This window comes from Schistocerca serialis, chromosome 6 (assembly GCF_023864345.2).
Source record: "Schistocerca serialis cubense isolate TAMUIC-IGC-003099 chromosome 6, iqSchSeri2.2, whole genome shotgun sequence".
Taxonomy (NCBI): Eukaryota; Metazoa; Arthropoda; class Insecta; order Orthoptera; family Acrididae; genus Schistocerca; species Schistocerca serialis.
In genome coordinates, this window is record NC_064643.1 from 100,819,776 (window position 1) to 100,840,961 (window position 21,186).

At 38.0% G+C, this 21,186-nt stretch overlaps 1 protein-coding gene across 1 annotated transcript; it reads right to left on the reverse strand.

Annotated features, from left to right (window-relative positions):
- Window positions 1-2,442: 2,442 nt before the first annotated feature.
- On the reverse strand, window positions 2,443-18,511 carry LOC126483678 (chromatin-remodeling ATPase INO80-like). The gene is made up of 3 exons (XM_050106758.1): window positions 14,735-18,511; window positions 5,805-6,485; window positions 2,443-3,889 (listed from the first exon to the last, which is right to left on the reverse strand). The coding sequence occupies exons 1-3, from the start codon at window positions 17,927-17,929 to the stop codon at window positions 3,074-3,076; spliced, it is 4,692 nt and encodes a 1,563-aa protein (XP_049962715.1). The 5' UTR covers window positions 17,930-18,511; the 3' UTR covers window positions 2,443-3,073.
- Window positions 18,512-21,186: the final 2,675 nt, after the last annotated feature.

The window sequence follows — 21,186 nt, forward strand, 5'->3', positions numbered from 1 at the left end:
TCTCCAGAATATGTTCCAATAAGTTATTAATTTAGCATACTTTAAGACAAATATTTTCTTTCAGGGGTTATTGTGATGGAGCTGGATGCAAATAATTGTACAATTGGTACAGGTAACCTTGAATTTATGTTCACCAATTTTGTAAATATTGGGACAAACATTTAAATGGTAAGAGCTACACCTACATAACAAATATCCACTACTGAAACTGTATGTAACAAGAAGGAAAGAGTACTAATGTTAACTAAACTTTTTTTGTTAAAATAAATGTATGTAAAATAAATTTATTTTAGTAAGGTCACTTCACATTCATATGGTCTAATTCCAGGTATTTTTGTAGTGGATTTAATTTTACTTTAATTTGAACTATGGGAACTGGCTGTTCAGGACAACTTTTGCAGAACTGATCTCAGAATTTAAGTGAAATGAAACAGTTAAAAGTTTTTGTGATTACTGTGCTCATTTTGATGTAAATCATTTTAGAACTTCGGGTACTTGGTAGCTGTAACCCAGTACAGAAGATCTGTATTTCAATTTTAAGAGTATAGCTTACATGGCCTTTCTGGTGCATCACCTATGTGCCAACTCATTTCACATCATTATGACAGCTGGTATTCATATTTGATGTGGTGTTCAATGATGAATTTGAATGATGAACCTCACTTAAGTTGTTCTTACGGTCTTATCCATACTTGCCTCATAAAAGGTGTCAGTGTATTTTTTACATTAATAACCTTTCCAAACTTACATTATAAAGAAAAGTGTTTAAAAACTTATGTAACAATTTCACATAACACACACTTCTGTTAGGACTGCAGTGGTGCCTACAAATTAGATGCAAATATTTTTGTCGATTACATTTTATGCATATATCTGCAAGAATGGAAAGTACAGAAGCTGTATCCTTTTACAAGATACACACAGTCCCTTTCTCTCTAATGTTTAAAAAGTACATATAATTTTCTACTACACATTTCCCTATGGCAACACACATAATTAGGCAAAGCAGCTCATATGAAGTAACTAAATCTTGGTTTAATAATGACATAATTTAGCCCCAATCAATCTAGGATCTATACTTTGATATGACTGTAATCTAAAAGGTTAAACAAAATCAAAATTTAAATGCTGATTGACAATAAAATAATGCACTTTCATGAGCAATATCTTCTCTGTATGATCCATCCTCCCATAGTCTACAATGCCTCTATCAAGGCACCAGCTCTTATGCGGAATATCAGACATCATCATGTGGAAGGGGGAAGTGTGTACAGGTGCTCACTCATTTGTGGAAACTGAGGAAAATTTATTGCAAATTTAGAGGATGGAAAGATTCTTTCTTTGCTACGCATTACTTGTTGGAAGTCTGATCCCACAGTTCACAGCAGTACAGGCCTGTATTCCTGGGCCAAGCACAGTTCCCACAGATGAATATTACCAGTGTGGTACATAGGCATGTGTACAGTAAGCCACCAATAGGAAATGTGGAAGGATGTCACATGTGGTACAGGAGCTAGTGAGCAGTGTGTGAAATCTAGAACTGGCTTTGTCTCTGCTTGTTACCACCAACCTGCCAACATACATACTCTCCTTGCTCCTCCATAAATCAATTAGAATAGTCCCTCCACTCCACTGGCAGCCTGGCCACCATCCCAACACGTGCTCTTTTACACCCTGTACCATGAATTACATCTCTTCCTGTTCTTATTTGAAAATACCCCCTTAGATGCCCATTTACAAGTCCTGAACACTGCCTGTATCCTGCTCAACAGCTCCTCTACGCTGTAAGAACAATCTATCCTATTTCACATTGTTGCTATTCCACAACAGTTACATAATTTGTAATTATAGAAGTGATAAACATGATTTCAAAGTAACTCATAGTGCAGAATTTGGCATTGGATATCCTAGTTAATAAGCATAATTTTCATTTATCAAATTTTCTTGTAATGTAGTAACTCAATGTATGAAGATATTCAATATGGTGGATTTAGTAGCTATTAGGTTGAGTTAATTATGATTGTAAAGTGTGCAGAGCTTTAATTCAGCCTCCATCGGTCACAGCCATATTGGAGATTAAATGAAAGCCCCTCTTCCATAATCTCTCCACATGAAACAACTGATCAGCAATCTCTAGTCGACTTTTCTCAGTATGTTTTTTTGTCTATTGTCTTAGCAGATTTTATTATTGGTATTCACAAAAAATTAACTGCTGTTTTTCATTCTACACGTAATAAAGTACGTAAATTTGCAATGAACAGAGAATATAGGTGAATTCCTGATTTTCAGATTGTTTAGAAATACAGTTTACGTGATGGCTGTCATTCAATGAATGAGTTATCTGCCAATCATTCATTACAAAGCAACAAAATTATGAAAAAAAAAAAAAAGGAGAAAATTGGCAAAAATGACATGTACACAAATTATGTATACATTCAGAGATCTGGAGCCATCATTTAAGACATTTATTACAATTTTACAGAAACAACTACTGAAGAGAGGGAACAGTTCGCTAATGGCACTGGCAACATTCCACATTTGGAGAATTAGATTCTCACTACCAACACTGAAATTGCACATTTTGTTTATCTACCACAGGTATATCATAGTGTTAGACATGATTCCATTCAAATATTAAATATTAGTACAAATTGTGACCAAGTAGAGTGTTGAACAACAGAAAGGAAGGAATTAAACACCCTTATATAAAATGAAAGTCTTAAAACAATTGCACTATTTTTTGTAACCCGTGGTTACTGCACACTTGACTGGGATGCTTGACCACTTCAGAACCACTTTCTTCTTCTGAACAAAATAGAGCTTCGACAGCCTATACAACAATAGCAGATAGAAAGGTTTTAGGCTGGAAAATCTCAGAAAAGATCAAATACTTTGCACAGACATCTCAGTATCAATGCGCCACCAACATATATTCTACCTGCAGCCAATACGCTATGGATACTCTTAATAAACAGAACCAAAGTGAAACAACAAACTCCAGATGCTACAGGTGCACGTGTACACACACACACACACACACACACACACACACACACACACACACACACACTCTCTATTCTGTTTGAGAATAAAAATTAAAAGGGCTCGGAGGTGGTGTTGACGTCGGATCATATCTCAATGGTAGAGGTACAGGGAGTGGCCCAGAGGCACCTCTCCCACGAGGTCCTCTGGAACCTCTGCCTCCTCTACCTCCTTGATGTGACGGCCCTAAAGGTCGCAGTCGTGGCCGACCGGGGCCCCTGCGTACTACTGGAGGAGCCTGCCCGGGCTGACGCATTGGGACAGAAACAGGAACAGGTACCTCTACTTCTTTCACTGCGGCTACTTGAGGTTTCACAGGTTGTGGTAGAGGTCGTCCATCAATAATTGCACGCCTAGAACCTCTTGGCCTACCGCGTCTTCCTCCGCGACCAGTCCTGGGTCGTCCAGGAATCACTCCCGTGGAACCAAGTATTGGAGGAAATTCCTCATGTGGAAGGATCTGAGAACGTGTTCCATCTTCTGATTCTTCCAAGGGACCTGCGAGGGCTCCTTCTGTGACGCTACTCGGCAGACTTCCAGTAGCTGTACTGCCACTTTCAGTATCACTATCCCTTCTTGACGTATCAGCATCCAACTTCTGTTTTCTCTTCCGCCCATCTACATCATCAGCAGCAGCACGTGCTCGTCTCTCTTCCTGACGCTGTCTATACCTCTTCTCTATTTCTTCATCACCGAGCAGGAGTGATACTACTTCTTTTGGTTTGAGAGAATCTGGCCTGAAATTTCCACCACTGATCACCATCCGTTGTATCTCACTCTTTTCTCGTGCACGTTGTAGCATGCGTTCCTCAATTGTGCCCTTGCATACCAGTCGGTACACTGTCACCTGTATGAAAATAATTTCAGTTACTATTTTCAACTCTTAAACATGCATGATATTAAAAATATACTGCAGGTAATACAGCACCTATTAAAAATGTAAGAATTTTTAATAAAATGGAAAGGACAGGTTGCAACTCACCACGCAGAGGATGCGCTTGGTTGTAGACAGGCACAATGGAAGAGACTGCTAAAATATTAAACTTTCAGACAACTTCCTCCTTCTGAAATAAAATACACACACACACACACACACACACACACACGCACACACACACACACACACACACACACACACACATATTCACACAAGCCACACAAACAAGGCTACTGTGCCCAGAGACAGTGGGCATGTGTGTGTGGCTTCTGCTTTTTGTGTGTGTGTGTGTGTGTGTGTGTGTGTGTGTGTGTGTGTGTGTGTGTATTTTCTATATCAGAAGAACCTTGTCTGTTAAATTAATATTTTAGCAGTCTCTTTCATTGTGCCTTTCTGCAACTTAGTGCTTCCTGTATGAGGTGAGCAGCAGATTATTTTCTCCATATTGTTGTTCTCCCATCCAGGACTTTCCAGGATTTGATTATATCAAGAATTTTGATTATTCGTGAGTTTGATGTATGCTACACGTAAAATGAAACAAAATAATTGATGTTTCAGTATCAATACTATGAAGATAACAAAAGTCATGTTCCTTACTTTCTCACAACAATATTAGACTGAATGCAACATTTCTTACAACAGCAATTTAAAGACTATCAAAGCATTCCATCCCCTCCTTGGAGAGATTAATAACTAGGTCACAGCAATATTTTTCGTTTGGTATGGGATTTGTACAGCCTCTCTGCTTAATTCCAAATCATAACCCAAGAAAGTGGGCAAATACTTTGCTTGATTGGTCTAACAAGAGAGCAGTGTCAATAAATATCATTTAAATTGACAAGTATCTTCTTATTTGGCTAAACCTTTTTCTAGAGCTGCATGCCATTTATTTACCACAAGAGACACAGAAAAGTGATGGAACATACAAACTGATAAATGAAAAACTCTTTCCAAAGAATTATTCTCTTACAAGTTTTCCTTTGCCTCCAATACTTTCATACGGAGAACAAATGCGAGAGACATAGAAAAAATTATTGTCTTGTGCAGATATTACAGAGCAGCAGTTGTGGGAGAACAGACTGACACGTAATTCAAATATGTTGTCCTTACACAGTGTATGGTAAGCTTTGGGAGTGTTACCTAATAGTTTGTATTACACTGTGAATTTTCTCTCTCGTGTTTTACGCATTCCTTTCAGTTACATTAATTTGGTTAAACATTAAAATTGCTGAAAATGAGCTTAAACTGAGATGCTTTTCCATAGGTTCAATATAACTGAGCTAAAGTTATATGAAACAGATTGGTAAATATAAATAATAGGCAAAACAATAAGCGGTCAGTTCACATATTCTGCAGTATTTGAATTAATAAATTATGGGGGTGAAATGAGAATTCGAGCAAATTTCTGACATACAGAATGAAATTTAGCCATTTTCTAAATTGATCACAACAATGCCTTTCTAAGCATGATCCTCCTGTGATTGGGCTTAACATTCTTTTGACCTGGTAATGAGTACACACAGTTTGTGACTGCAGATTAACATAGAATCTAAATCATGATACGGGCTGTCAGAATTCTGAGAGAACAAAATTTCCAGAGATGTAAGTCATGTTACATGACATAATATAATCGTAGAAGCAAATGGAGATTCCACTTGAAATTTACTTAATACTAAACAAACATTTAATTAACTAAGTTACAAATCTATAAAAGAAACTACAGATCATTTTGAACTCTATAACACAATACCATACGGTCATCAAGAAATGAACATTTACAGGGCAAAAATACATTTTCAGAGACTTCTATACAAGTTTTGCCAACCTGTTTTGTTTGTCCAAGACGATGAGCTCTGTCCATTGCCTGTTGATCAATCGTGGGGTTCCAATCGCTGTCATAGAATACAACAGTATCTGCTGCTGTAAGGTTAATACCCAGGCCTCCAGCCCTAGTACTGAGGAGAAATACAAAAATATCTTCACGCTGCTGAAAACTTGCAACCATATCTCGTCTCTCTGAAATCTTGCTTGAGCCATCAAGTCTCATATAAGTCAGTTTACGATGGCGTGCATACTCTTCCAGCAGATCTATCATACGAGTCATCTGTGAATAGATGAGAACTCTGTGGCCTTGCTCACGGAGCCTCTTCAACAGGCCATCTAGAACAGTCAGTTTTCCTGAGTCTGTAACTAGTGATCGGCCATCTGGTGGTACAATACGTGACCAACCATGAGGTGGTGCTGTTGCCTCAATTCCTGCTGGAGATCCCCACAATTCTTCCCACAAGGCACTGAGTGACTCAGGTGATGACCACCTCATCAAGTCCTGCTGTTCCCACGCTGCTTTTCTGCTGACACAGTACAGTTCTGGAGGTGGCGCATGAGCCTTTGGACAGCCAGAAAACAGGAATGGAGGCATACGTGTAGGTTCACACGGTAGTATGCGTGGCTTCCTTGGTCTGTGTGGAAATTCAGGAAGAACAGGGAAATTATCCTCTTCTTTGACCTAAAAATAGAAACAATACTGTTTAATTGTACCATATCATTGCCGAGTCCAAAATGTGGATGTAAACTTTACAATAATTCCATTTTTTTATCAGCATTCAATCAACATTTACTGGGTCAGTTGGAAGTTCACACCATTTTTACGATGCCATGATTTTATTTTATTAGTGCAAAATACACTACATTACATTACAATACAACACACTTGCCCACATCATGGGAGAGGGGCAACAGATTAAAGAAGGCGATTTTCTGTACAGGCAAAGAAAGTGTGCCTCAAGACCGCTATGTTAGCTGTGAAAGTCCTAAAGGAACCCTGAAGATGATAACCAATGGGGCTCCAGTGAAACTACAATAGGCATAGCAAACCTGAAGGGGACAACCCATCAAAATGAGTATCAAACTCAGTAACAAGACTGATAATGTAGAACTGTTATGGTTCTGAGTTGAAGAAATCCATTAGCCAGAAACACTTGGCCCTCCATATTAGAGATCAGGAAAGATGATAACCAAAAGTGGCTACGTCTGGTGAATTCTGGCCATATGCAGATATGCATCATTGTGAAGTAACAACAAAGGTCTAACAAATGTTTTGCTTTCAATAGCAACACAGAGCCCTCTTAGCTGTTGAGCTGTTCAGTACACAGGGACTATTATTGTTTCATTTCTTAGCAGCAATGCATGATGATGAATGCCAGTTTGGTTCCACTCAACACAGAATACGATTCTTTCTGAAGGTGTGCACAATCCTTCACATGACCTACTTCTTTTTTTGAAAGGCTGAAACATTATTTCCTCTTTAAGTTCATGTACAGGCAACATTTCTCATCACCGGGAACAATGTTGCCACGGAATCGCTCGTATCTATGACAAGCCAAATGGTAATGAGCCAGCTAGCGTGCGCGCCCACCCACCCACCCACACACACAGACAGACAGACAGACAGACAGACAGAGAGATATTGTGGTTTATATGCACTTAATGAAGAGGTTATTAGAACCCATTGGAAAATTAGTATGAACAAATGTAGTTAGAACAGATAAAAAAGGACTTGATAGTAGTACCCATGTACCCAATTCCTGCAAATCACCCAATTAACATAAATGGCACAGAATGGTTTAGTGATTAAATTCCTTAATTTGTGCCAGTTCACACATTGTTTTGGTGAGGATTATCATGAACTAAATAATTTACTTAGTATTTATCAAAAAGAGGTCTCCAGAATGTGGTTAATCAGGTAAGTCAAGCTTTCCTTCTCGCTAATGAGAAAACAATTGCATTGCCATTCTCTCAAAGTGATTCCCTCCTACACACACCCCAAACTCTTCTCAAGGATTCTGCAGCACTAGTCCCTCGATTAAACTTTAAGAATAAAATGTGTTGAAAGCATTCATTTTTCTCTTTTGACACTTCATACTGGTTAGCAGAGCTAGTTATCCCAGAATTTAGACTCGACTCGCAGCAGCCGTGTTGCTTCCTCACAGCTATGAGATGCAAGGGGGCAGGAGCCAGTGATATAGACATCATTGATGCGGAGAGCCTGAAAGTCACCATTGCACTCTTGAGACTTATTAATACTCATGTACCGTTTGGCGCAGTGCCATGACGACGTAGGAGTATGTTTAATGAATGTTAGCAGATGGGATGTATGTTCCACTGGATGGACCAGGAACAAGCCATAATAGTTCCTGTAGCTGCTTAATTTAACAAGGAATTTTTGTCATTTCGTGTTAGATGAATGAGATGACAAAGAGAATGTTATAGAATTTTCCTGAAGTTTCCCTTTTTTGCTCTTACAACGATTTGAAATAAGAGTGCATAAATTTTATTTTCATACCTCTTTTAATTTCTGAAGGGTGGTGGATTGAAATTATGAAAATTTATGGATTTATTTTGCTCATCATCTAATTTAAGTTGTATCAGTTTCACATGAAGCCAGAAGCTCAGTAACCGATGAAGGTTCATGATCTTTTAAATATTTCTTATTTACTGAGGGAACTGTTATGACTCATTTACAGATTACAGAAGCGTCCAATTCCACCCGCCTGCTTTGACCCGTGACGTCACCAATGTGGCGTAAACGACCATTCTCAATGTCTCCAATATGGCGCCTATGACATCATTACATAAACACGACAACAAACATCAAAATACATATAAAACCAACACACACATCTGCCTCCAAAAATATAATCAAACTAACGCGTCCATCGAGGAAAATTGTGGGTTTTTGGATGGGGACTAACTAAATATAAACACATACAGAGACACACCACAATCCCAAACCACATAAAACGACAACACAGAAACACCACAAAATCCCTAAATTCCGCTACACTTACAATGTCGACAAGAATCAATCACTTCCCTTCACCTAGACAGCTCAACCGCAATTGTCGATACCACAAAATTAAAACCAACTACTACAAAAATTATAATCACACTGCAACTGTCGATACCACAAAACCAACATGTAAAACAACAAAAATTGGAATCTGACACTTCCCTTGAACCTTTATGGTCAGCAGCAGCTCACGATACCAAAACACATATAGCAACGACGACACATTGGAATTGGACACTTCCCTTGACCTGTATATGTCAAAAGCAGCTCATGATACCAAAATACACATAGCTACGACACATTGGAATCGAACACTTCCCTTGATCTATATAGGTCAACAACAGCTCATGATACAAAAACAAACATGGCTACGACGACAAATTGGAATCGGTCACTTCTCATTACCTATATAGCTCAAATACAACTGACGATACTAAAAAAATTGGAATTGAGTACTTCCCCAAAGATACATAAATCAAACACAAGTGCCAAAACATCAACCACCAACACATGCAGTAAATAACACCGACCCAACAACACATAAAAACCCCACCAATCATCATAATGCGCGAACAATAGACCCAAAAAAAACGACTACTTACCACAAAGAAGTTCTGGCTGTACACACTAGGTCAGCCACCCCAATCAGACACACACGCACGCGCACACGCACACGCACACGCACACGCACGCACGCACGCACGCACGCACGCACGCACACGCACGCACACACACACACACACACACACACACACACACACCACCAGAGGACACCACCAACCGCAACAAGAGGACACCTACAAACACAACACACTCATAAACTAAACTCCGCGCCGTCATGACATCACACACCACAACACCCTTACGTCACGGGTCAAAGCCAATGGGTGGGATCGGACGCCTCCATTGACCTACTCATTTATCTCCCATTTTTAATTTTATTTTTCATTTAAATACCATAAAAATGTTATTTCTTCCATGTAACTTAAATCAAATGATTTCATAAAGAGGGTATGATGACACAAATTTTACTTCTAGACAAATGCTCAACAAACAAAGTGTGTGGCCATTTCCTCATATTACAATGTTTCTAAACAAAAGAGCAAGGAAATGCAAAGATTTAAATATTATGATGATGAAATAACTTACTCAACAAATGTTTACTTATCAGTGTGCACTTCGTCATGGGTCACTCATTATTACACTTCACCGATTTCCCTTCCACTACAAATATGACTGACGTCACCTTTCTTGTGTGCACCTGTGCTTGAGCCACGAGTTACTCGCTATCCCTCTGACACAGCTGCCAATCTCATAAGTAATGAGTGAGCTTGATGCACATGCTGACTACTTTTACTGATTAGTCTTGAAACTGGCCAAATGAGCTGTTAATTTCACATCCCTGTCCGCAACAATAAAACTCTAAACCGACGAAAAAGAACTGAATAACAAAACATTAAGCTTCACAATGCAGTGGCACTAACCCTATAAAGAATGGCATGGACTTAGGCACCAACCCAATAGATTTGTTCTTTGTTTGTATAAAACACATTCCAGAATCATCCAGATGTGGCATAGTCTTCTGGCTTTTAAACCAAGAAACAAGGGAGCGAGTCAAACAGTGGACAATGTAATATTAAAGTACAAGTTAATCATTCCAGCTGGTAAATGTTATGAGAATATAATTGATTAAACCTATACACTTTATATATTTTACATTGCAATCTATAGACAGAGTTCAGGACGTGTCAGAAGAAACAAATTCCCAGGCAGATTGCAGTGTGCAGCCCCTGATTCACAAGTATCTGAACATTGTGAGGCTACATCTGTGTAATAAATGTGATGACACAACAAAATCAAAAGTAGTTCACTGCAAAATGTGAAGCATTGTAAGCAAACATAATTATATGGTTCACAGAACATTAAAAAAGATTCAGCTGACTTCTATACTTTCACTCAGTCTTTTGTTGCATTCTATTATGAGGATTTTAGCAGGTTTAATACATAATAAAATTAACTTCAAACACAAACTGAACTTATAAACATGACAATTCCTACTCCACTTAAGAAGAAACACAAAGAACAAGTCTTAAAAATTATGTGATGGGTCATGAACACAAAATTGAGCCCTAGACTACTTATTTTTAATTTTATTTTTAACTTTGTTTTTGTTGTAGTTTTCTGAATGTACAAGGTTAAATTTTACTGTACTAAAAAAATGACCCAAGTTACAAAATTACTTGAGGAAATACTGTTGAACAAAGTTGGCACTTCTGTAGATAAGACTGGGGGACAACAAGATTGGCTTTTATACTGGCAGGTATTTAAACTTATGCCGCAGCCACTGTTGTTTCAAATCTTAAGTGAAGAGAGCAGAACCATATTTTTCAGACAAACTTCAGTTTTCAAAGAAAAGTAAAACATTAAATATGCAGATAATTTACAAATATAACTATGCATTTAGTAACCCACCTATGACAAAGAACATGAAAAGTTTACTCTCTAATTCAGCAATTACAGCAAATACCGTTTATCATAGATAAGGAATGAGGAAGAGCAATCAAGAAGTGTTCAGCATGTAAATGACCATGTATAAATATTGAAAGTAATTGTGTCCCACCAGTGACAATTTTAAGGATTTTTAGTGAAATCTAAGCCATTTAACACTTCTTGTCATTTTTAAGTTATTTTGGTTGGTATAACTAGCGCTTTAATGGGTTACACTAATACTGACTAATTATTTATTCAGAAAATTGGGGAAACAGTGTCAGCAGAGCATATTAGAAAACATCAAGAAAAGTTGCAGAAAGATGCCACCATGTACAACATCTATAAAAAGGAAGAAAAGGAACAATACAGAAGACAAGAAACCATGAAGGAGGAGGATCCCCCCTGGCCTGGGAAAAATATGTTATTTAATACTGTGAGTAGAAAGCTGAAAGAAAAAGAGAGGGCAGGCTTAAACTAAAATATGTATAAACTGAAAACAAGTTTGTAACTGGAAAATGGAAACCCAGGTCTCTTAGTCATATAAATGTCGTCAGTCTCTCACCAATGCTGTTTCTTGGGTAAAGAAGGGCTTGCTTCCAGCCCCCCCCCCCCCCCAAAAAAAGGGTCATAAAAATCTCGTATGGGAAAGCCTACCTTAAAAGGTAGCAAAAGCTGGTTTTCTTGGTATGCAATCAAATTGAAAATTTCATCTCAAACTTAGATGGTAATCTGGCCAAAATACAAAACTTTTTCAAATGTGATAAAATCAGAAGGCAAACACCTTGCATAAAGGGTGTCAAGTCTATTGTGGACCCAGTGACTTGGGGGGGCGGGGGGGGGGGGGGGGGGAGTGTTAGCTAGCAGAAAAAAATCCAGATACTGTGTATTCATAAGGATTCTATGATAAGTTACAAAAAACAATATCTCGATAATCTGCAGACACAATGTCACAGAACCTGCTGGCTCAGAAGTAGCTGTGAAAACAATCACGCCAGTAACATTTATTTTGGTGAAGTTTTGCACCGGTAGAAGGAATTAAGCCAAATATAGGGGTGCTCCAATGGCACAGAGAGCATTTGAAGAGAATGGAGAAATACAGATCATGTGCAGGAAATCTGTATGCAACTCAACAAATGTGTCCAAAATTGATGCAAAGGTTGTATTCTACTTGGTGTTTGAATATGTTCTTGCTATTTACAGGTAGCAAAACTTTCCTACGAGGTTATTTAACTAGAAAGTTAGGTCTAAATATGTAAACTACTGTTTCACTCAAAACAGATACAACAAAATTAATTTTAACTGATAAAGAAATTCAATGTCAATTTTTATAAATAAGTACTAATAATGTAAGGTTTACTGATATTTCATCCTGTAGATAATTGTTTTATTAATGTGAATTCAGTGTTTTCAAGAGTTCTTGTAAAATGTTGATGGACTTTCAATTTTACATCAACCTGCTGTCCCATCTGTGACAATGTTTCAGCGTATTACTAACAGTTCACTTTGTAAACTTCTGATATTCAGATATACAGGGACATATGATTGTCAATCAATTTTTAATTTATTTCTGTTTGTACTTTTTGTAACACTACATTAGCTTTTGATTATTGAAAAATTTAGTTCAACTGTCACAACCATAACAACTGAATCCTCCTAAATGGTCAGCATATAGTGTCATCTTTCTGGACAGGCTGCTTCCACATCTTTGTGAAACGTTGCAATTATGACTCATGGAATATAAAAATAGCAATGTAACTACAGAAGCAGTACCTACTATGCAACACACTGACACAGAGAAAGAAAATCTTGTTACATCTCCTAAAAGTAACTTCTTTCCATTAGCCTTATCCCATCCCATTTGTAAATGTTTTATATGTATATATCATTTCTATTTGTTTCTGACAATGGTATCAAATGGTCTTTAGGTTAATAAATAAATAAAACTCATGTCTTATAAAAATGTACATTAAAATGATAAAGATGTTTGCGAACTAACACGAGATGACTTCATTTGCATATCTTCACTCAATTTCAGGTTTTCATCCAAGATCATCCTCATGTAATATATGAATACCATGATACAATTTTAATTCATTAATTAAAATACTCCAATAAATACAAAAAATGAGGACAGGAATTCATTAATCTCTCCCCACTGATCAGTGTACAGCCTAAATTGACATACAATAGTACAGAAAATTTTACTAGCTTTCGAGCTCCTGATCATTTTCTTATCCTACCAATACCCGACCTCAGGTTTCACCTATTAGATAATGATGATGTGGAATGTGATACATGTGTGCATACAGAGGTACAAGAGAGCAGTGACATTGATAATGTTTACTTCCCATCTACATTATTTCTGTGGAATGTACATTGAGATCTCTCTCTCTCTCTCTCTCTCTCTCTCTCTCTCTCTCTCACACACACACACACACACACACACACACACACACACACACACACACACACACATTTTTGCCGTAGCTCTAAGACTAGCAAAAATTTCGGGCTGTTGCATGTCTAGGAAATACGGAAGCGTCCGATCCCACCCGTCTGCTTTGACACATGACGTCACAAATATGGCGGAAACAAAAACAAACACACACACTTTCCACAAGAAGCCTAATGACACTAACGGGACAAGCGCGGGAAATGGGGTGTTTTGGGTGGGGGGCAAACTAAATATAAACAAATTTAGACGCCTTGCGTAGCTACAACGTGTAAGTGAAGACAGCCATGCATGAATACCCACCCACCTCCCCAGGGGTCATAACCCCTGCAACCCATAGAAGATAAAGATGCTTCAGTAGCTGATTAGTGTTTTTTGCCTTTTAAAAAAAAAATCTCACAGGATAGAACGAACAGATCAGAAAGATAAATATAATAAACTAAAACAGAAATTCGAGGAAACAGATAATTAAAATAAGTAATAAGTGTTTTTAAATTAAAAAAAAAAAAAAATCTCATGAGATAGAACGAACAGACCAGAAAAGTAAATAAAATAAGACAAAACAGAACTGGAGACAGCCACACTCAAACCAAACTCCGCGCCGTCTTGACGTCACACACGACAACACCCTTACGTCACGGGTCAAAGCCGACGCGTGGGATCGGACGCTTCTGTCGACCCCATGTCTACTTATCACACAGTGAATGGCTGCCTTTTCTCTTTATTGTGTCACCTTGAAATTTCTGTTAGCATACTACAATAATGTAAGTTAGTGATAATAAGTAAACATAGGGAAACTACTGAGTAATTATAAGCAAGTAGTCACATTTCCAGGAAATCAAAGTTTCAAAAATACAATACCAGAACCATGTATCCAAACCATACGACATAAAAACATAACTGACTCATTTTTGTAATTGACAAATAGTCAACAACGTAATTTAATTCAACTCATTTTTCTTACCCTGCTTCTTTCTTTACTCCCACGTCCCTTTCCTGTTTGGGATGGTGGAGAATGAGTCTCTGCGGACGATAAAACTGGTGAACTTGGTTGCTCTCCTTCAATTTCCCCATCAGCTTCACCATCAGCCTCCACCTCAGCGGGACTCTGTGGAGGCAGTGCCCAGTGCTCTTGTTCATCTGCCTCTTCATCTTGTATCCACACATCACATGCAAACATCTCACTGTGTCCACCATCTGCATCAGCTGTGTCTACTTCAGGTTGCATCACTCCTAAGCCACCAACAAGCTTCCTAAAATCAGTATTTCGCTGCCTATCGAGAAAAGCTGCACGGCTTCGGTGAATTCTGTGCTCTGGAGTTTCTGGGATAGAGGTATGTATGTGCTGTGTGTGGCAATATATTGTATTTTCCGTGCTAGAAACTGATGTAAAGACTAAATGACTCAATACAATACTACACGATACAGATGGAGCTGATGTGACACGCAAGGGCTGTAGCAGTAGGAGATACCGCCACTTAAATGAAGTGTCTAGGAGACCACAATAATTCCAGAAGAAAATCTTTTCTTGAAGCTTATAAACTGCCGGAAGAAACATTAACGCCCTTGAAAGTCCTCCCAAAGCTACATCACTGATTTCTGTTGGAGAAATGCCAGCCAAATTAGAGAATGAGAAACACTTTATCTGTCCTGAAGCATCATCATCTAGTAGAGAACTGTGGACATAGTGAGGTGCAAATATATTCAAATGATTATATAAGATATGCTTCTTACTGGGGAAGCTGTGACATAGAATACCATCATCATAAATCAATCGAGGTAGTAAATAATCAGATAACTTAAAAAAATAAGGAGACTTTGCACTACGTCTTTCAAATAACTCTGGGTGATTACAGACCTTCCGAAACTGCATTACTAGATTAAGCAAATTGGAAGTGAGATTCTGGGATGACTGACTAGAACCGGCAGATGAATACAAAAGATCTTCAATACGAATCTTTTTCTTTAGCGCATCGTACAACAACTTCTGGCGAGTTGTCAAAGGGCAGTACATCATTACCTCAATCTTATCAGAGAGCTCATTTTCTACATCCTTCTTGATCCTACGCAACATAAATGGCTTCAGGATCATGTGCAACCGTGATAAGTGTTTTTCATCAATACCTGTCTTGTTTTCAGCATGGTTTTCAATATCCTTAGAGAACCATTCATTAAATTCTTCATGAGAATCAAACAGAGTTGGCATAATAAAATGCAACAGTGCCCACAGTTCAGCCATGCTGTTCTGTATTGGTGTTCCACTTAGCAGAAGACGATTTCGACAGGTAAACCCCAAAAGCATCTTCCATCGAACGCTGTTGGTGCTCTTTAGAGCCTGAGCTTCATCCAAGACAAGATACTGCCATTTTATACGATTAAAATATTTTAGATCAGTAATAACAAGTTGGTAACTTGTGATGACAACATGAAAACTTGCATCTCTTGTATGCATATCCTTCCGATGCCAGAACTGTCGCAGAATCTTTCTTTCTTGTGGACTTCCCCAATACGGAACTACCTTGAATTCTGGTACAAACCGAGCCATCTCTTGTTGCCAGTTATGTAGAGTGGATGCAGGAGAGATAACCAGAAATGGCCCCCATATGTCATACTTCTCAGCTACATGACATAAAAATGCAATGGATTGCACAGTCTTTCCCAGACCCATCTCATCTGCCAAAATACCATTGATGCCTTGATCATAAAGATTAGCAATCCAATTCATTCCTTTCAACTGATAATGCTTCAATTGTCCTTTAAAAATGGAGGGTTGAGGACGTTCATCAACAGCACTGACACCAGTCTCACTTAAGCTTAGATCATCCCCAAAGTCACGGCCAGCAATTCCATCACTTGCACCCTTGTAGAACTGATTGGATCGATTGCGCTCTGCTGTCACTGCTTCACGAACATTTCTTTCTGCCTTCTGTTTCATTTGCTCACCATCATAATCATCAAACGCTGCAAGTCGTGGCAGCTTTTCCTCTTCAAGTTGGCTAAGAATGCGAAGTCTCTCTTCCTGAGAACCACTGCCAAGCTTACGTGACATGAAATGGGCATACAATTCAGTCTGTGTAATAAGGAAATTGAGTTTACGCTGCTGCCGCTTTGCTTCCATTAACTCTACATCCAATCGACGTTGTTCCTCTGCCTCTCTCTCCAAACGACGCCTTGCTTCACGTTCTACACGATCATACCTCTTCCAGTACGACTGCATTTCCCTTGTAAGGCGTTTTGCTCGCCATACTGTTTCCTTCATATTCTTCTGAGACTGCACAGCCTTCTGACGACATGCACGCATACAACCATGTGCCATTCGTCTGCATGAAGCAAGAACTTCTTTATGGTTGTTTACTTTTGCACGTTGAATTTTTCCAAGTTCTCGTTTTGCAAGCATTGCAAAAATTTTCTTTCTTCTTGCTGTCATGATCTCTGCCATTTTATATGATTTTCTCTTGGCACGTGTACTCTTCAGAGATGGTGGATTTTCAAAGAGTGAATCTGGATCCTCCTCCTTCACATTTGTGTATCCATCTTCACATTCTGTATCATCTGCAACACTTGCATCCTTAGCATCAGATGCGGCATTCTGCTCCTTTGTTGTTACTTTCCTCATTTTCCGAGGTTTTGTTTCTTGTTTTCTCTCCTTTCTCTTTCTCTTGGTTCCCTGAACAAATTTCTGATGTTCAGGGAACCTGTCATAATTTGACACAAGTCCTGAGCCATAATATTGATACTGGTGGTTCTGTGGATCTTCATAGAATTTCTTCTGATACTTTTTCCTAAGTACATGCATTTTAAGCATTCTCTGCAGTCTCTCTCTTGGCGGTACATCTTCATCAGAAGAACTCGATGTGTCACTCACAAGAATGTCTCTCAGCCACAATCTGTCAGTCCTCACATCTTCAAAATTATACAGACGTACACGGTCTGAACGCCTTTCTTCTTTCGTGGAGAATCCATAGGCAAATAGTTTTCCTTTCAAGTCTTCCGATAATTCGGCATCAGAATCTGAAGAAAGGTCACTCTCATTTACAGGCGTATTGAAAATTTTTTCCACATACGACAGGAAGGGCCCCAAATCGAGATACTTCTTTAGGAGTTGAATATGCAGTGGTTCTGCAATTTCTGTAGAAGCGGGTGTCGAAGAACTAGCCATTGTATGTACTTAAACTAAATCACGTAAATATGTAAACTGGTTACTCTTTAATATGCTACATCAATAAACATCAGATGCATGTGTTCCATGTTGATAAACATCCACACACGAAGATCTCGTCCAACAATTTTACGGAACACCGTTTGAAGTAACCAAACAACACCATCATGATAAACTGTTGTTTTAGGTAGATAATATTCTAACTTCACAAACTGATGCACAACTGGACGTACGATTATATATGGTGTTTCGCAGCTCCATTGCGCTCCACATCATGGTCTCTCTCACGTGCAATCCCTGCGATACAGTACGTAACGTAAAAGCACTGACATGCTTAGATTCCACATATTCAAGCCATGTTACTTCACAAACCACATAAATCTAGGTTAGCGTCGCGTTTAGAAAACATGTTTAAACACCACTGCATGCAAACTGTATAAAAATAAAATGTGCAGAAATAATATTGGCCATTTATGAACTTTCAAGACCATTTCACTGGTTATTCAACTATCCAATTTCGAAACTCAAAGTGATTCGAAATCTACAGCGTTCTCGCTCCTTTTGAGCAACTTTGATATTTCTCGACGCCATCATTGATTGAACTTGGATCTGCAAAGATTATACAGCAAAACCCAAACAAAGACTATACGGCTTCGGCGCCGGCAGGGAACAGAGTGGAGTGTCTCGCGCCAGTAAAACGCCTGGCTGCGCAGACGTTTCGGCCTGGAAATTGACATCACGTAACCATACCCACTCGGCTTTAGAGAACACTTGCCTGTGCATGTTCTACCATTCTGAAAGTAGCTGCGAGACGTGTGCTACGCTTGCCTACCTTCACTTACTTATTCTCACTTCGCTTGCTCTCTTTCTTATTTTTTTGCTTCTGTTATTTTGTATTTGCTCCTGGAATTTACTTACTTGTTACATAGTTGAAGTTGTTATAGAAATGAATACAGTAAGCAGGTTCAAAAGGATGTAGGCTACAGTAACTATTCGAAGATGAAGAGGCTTGTACAGGATAGTGTTCCACAGTGTGGAGAGCTGCATCAAACCGTGCTTTGGACTGGAGATAAGAACAACAACATTGCTATGGTGACGTTTCTGACTGTTTAAATAGATCCTATTCCTTTCTTATTGCGTTAGTTAAAGAAAGAGTCACTGTAAGACAAATATAAGATACAATACCTAAATTCTTAAACAGGGGCTTACAGGAGTTTGTAGGCTTACATCCTTTATGTTCTAATGGCCCGTTTTGAATTCTGGAAACTCCGTTAGCTGCTACCAAATCACCGCAGAATATGACTCCCAATTTAAGGTGGGAAAGAAAATAGGCATAATAGGCAATCTTAGTTATTTTTCACATGACATCCTCCATGTTATTTAATAACATTGAAACTGATGTTATTTACATTTTCCATTACATGCCAGTGAAGGATTAATAAGTATGCTGAATCAGAAGGCAGTCATACACATAAATCTTAAATTGACTTAGTAAGCACACAAGCACTATGTATTCACCAAGATATTGAAAGTGGTTCCATCCTTCGCAAAGTAAAAACCATTTTAAGTGAAAAACAGTTGCAAACGTGCTACACTTTTTTTCTATCAACATTTTCTTTTGGAAACTATAGTCTAAACTAACAGTATTCCAGAGGAAGAGAAACTCTTAAAAGAATAGGACACCCTTCTCCATGATTTGCAACATTAATTGTACAACTGTTGTATGCTAAAAAGATGTATTATTCCAAAAGTAAACAAAAGTTACGTGAGTCATTATCACAAAGACGTGATTTACAGCAGATATGATGCGACATGTGATAGGAATCTAGATTTGCTTTTAGACAGAAAATATCTTAATTTTTTAACTTCACTGGGGATGAAGATATCAATGAACTATCTTTACCAATGATAACAAATGTCAAGAGAAATCGGAGAGTTTCGTATCTTATACCAAGCGATAACAGAGAAGTGTTTATGAAATTTGAACATTTTTTTTACTTGATTTAGACAAATAATCATACAACATTAAAGAAATTTATGGGCATAGAGTGATATTTAGATTTAAAATATCTGTGTAAATGTGTAATGCATAAATGTGTAATCCCCAATTTGACAGTAGCGTATGGTGTGGTCTTGTTATATTAATTTTACAGGAAAAGCTTCAATACTGTAATGCATTTTTCAGTATTTGGTGAACGATGATAATTAACTTGACCACATATATAACAATAGATGTGGACTCCTGACTAGTCTTGAGTCTATTTCAACAATGGGTTCACACACTCGCATTTCAATAATAGCAACCACATGCTTTCTTTCTGTCAGGCAAAAGCTCTTAAGCAAAACTGAAATGGTAGTAGCATATATATTTCCCTTTAATGGTAGTCAGCCATTTTAATATAGTCGCTAATTGTTTAATACACATAGATAACTGGAGGATCAAAATGAGAAAAACTATACGAATTTTAAAGCTATGAATATATGATCATATTCCACTTGAGCCTAGAGTTCTGCACCAACTATTCTTCTGTCATCCATTGAAGCAGTTAGGTGAGTACTGCAGCTAGTCACGTGATACTGCTTTCTGGTTCGAAACGTCAATGCAATCAGGCGTTTTACAAGCTCGGGACACTCCCAGGAACAGGGTACTACAAACTACTTTCATTGTTATTTGAAAAACTCAATGCAAATGTGAACATTAAGAATACTGCTGGTAATGTAAAGGTGGAAACAGTAATACTTTTCATTCTTTCAACCGAAACAAAACACGTTATTGATTGACTGATTTGTTTATTTATTCATCTATAGATGTTTGTACAATATTTCTCATTAAAATCAACATGCCTCTTACAGTATTTGTAGCTCCTATATTTAGTTCTCTTTTTTTGTTCATGTCATAAATTATAGATAGTATGATGTTCATCAACATTTAATTACTATCTGTGGTTATTGTTAACATTCATTTACAGTGTAACAGCTATTGTTTAATACAAATGTCTTCAATCTTTGGCTAAAGGCGTGGGGATCGTTAACATCTTTTATTTCTTGTGGTAGTCAATCGTACAATAAGACACTATTTTGAGTTTTTAACTCGTTTCTTCTATTTATATCTAAGGCCGGTATTACACTATCAAATTTCTTTGTCCAATATCTTTGTCAAAGATATTTGATAGTGTAATAGGGACTTTGTCAAATGTCGTCCAATATTTGATCAAATCTAGGGCCTCGCTGTATATTTGATCAAAGGAACCGCTTGT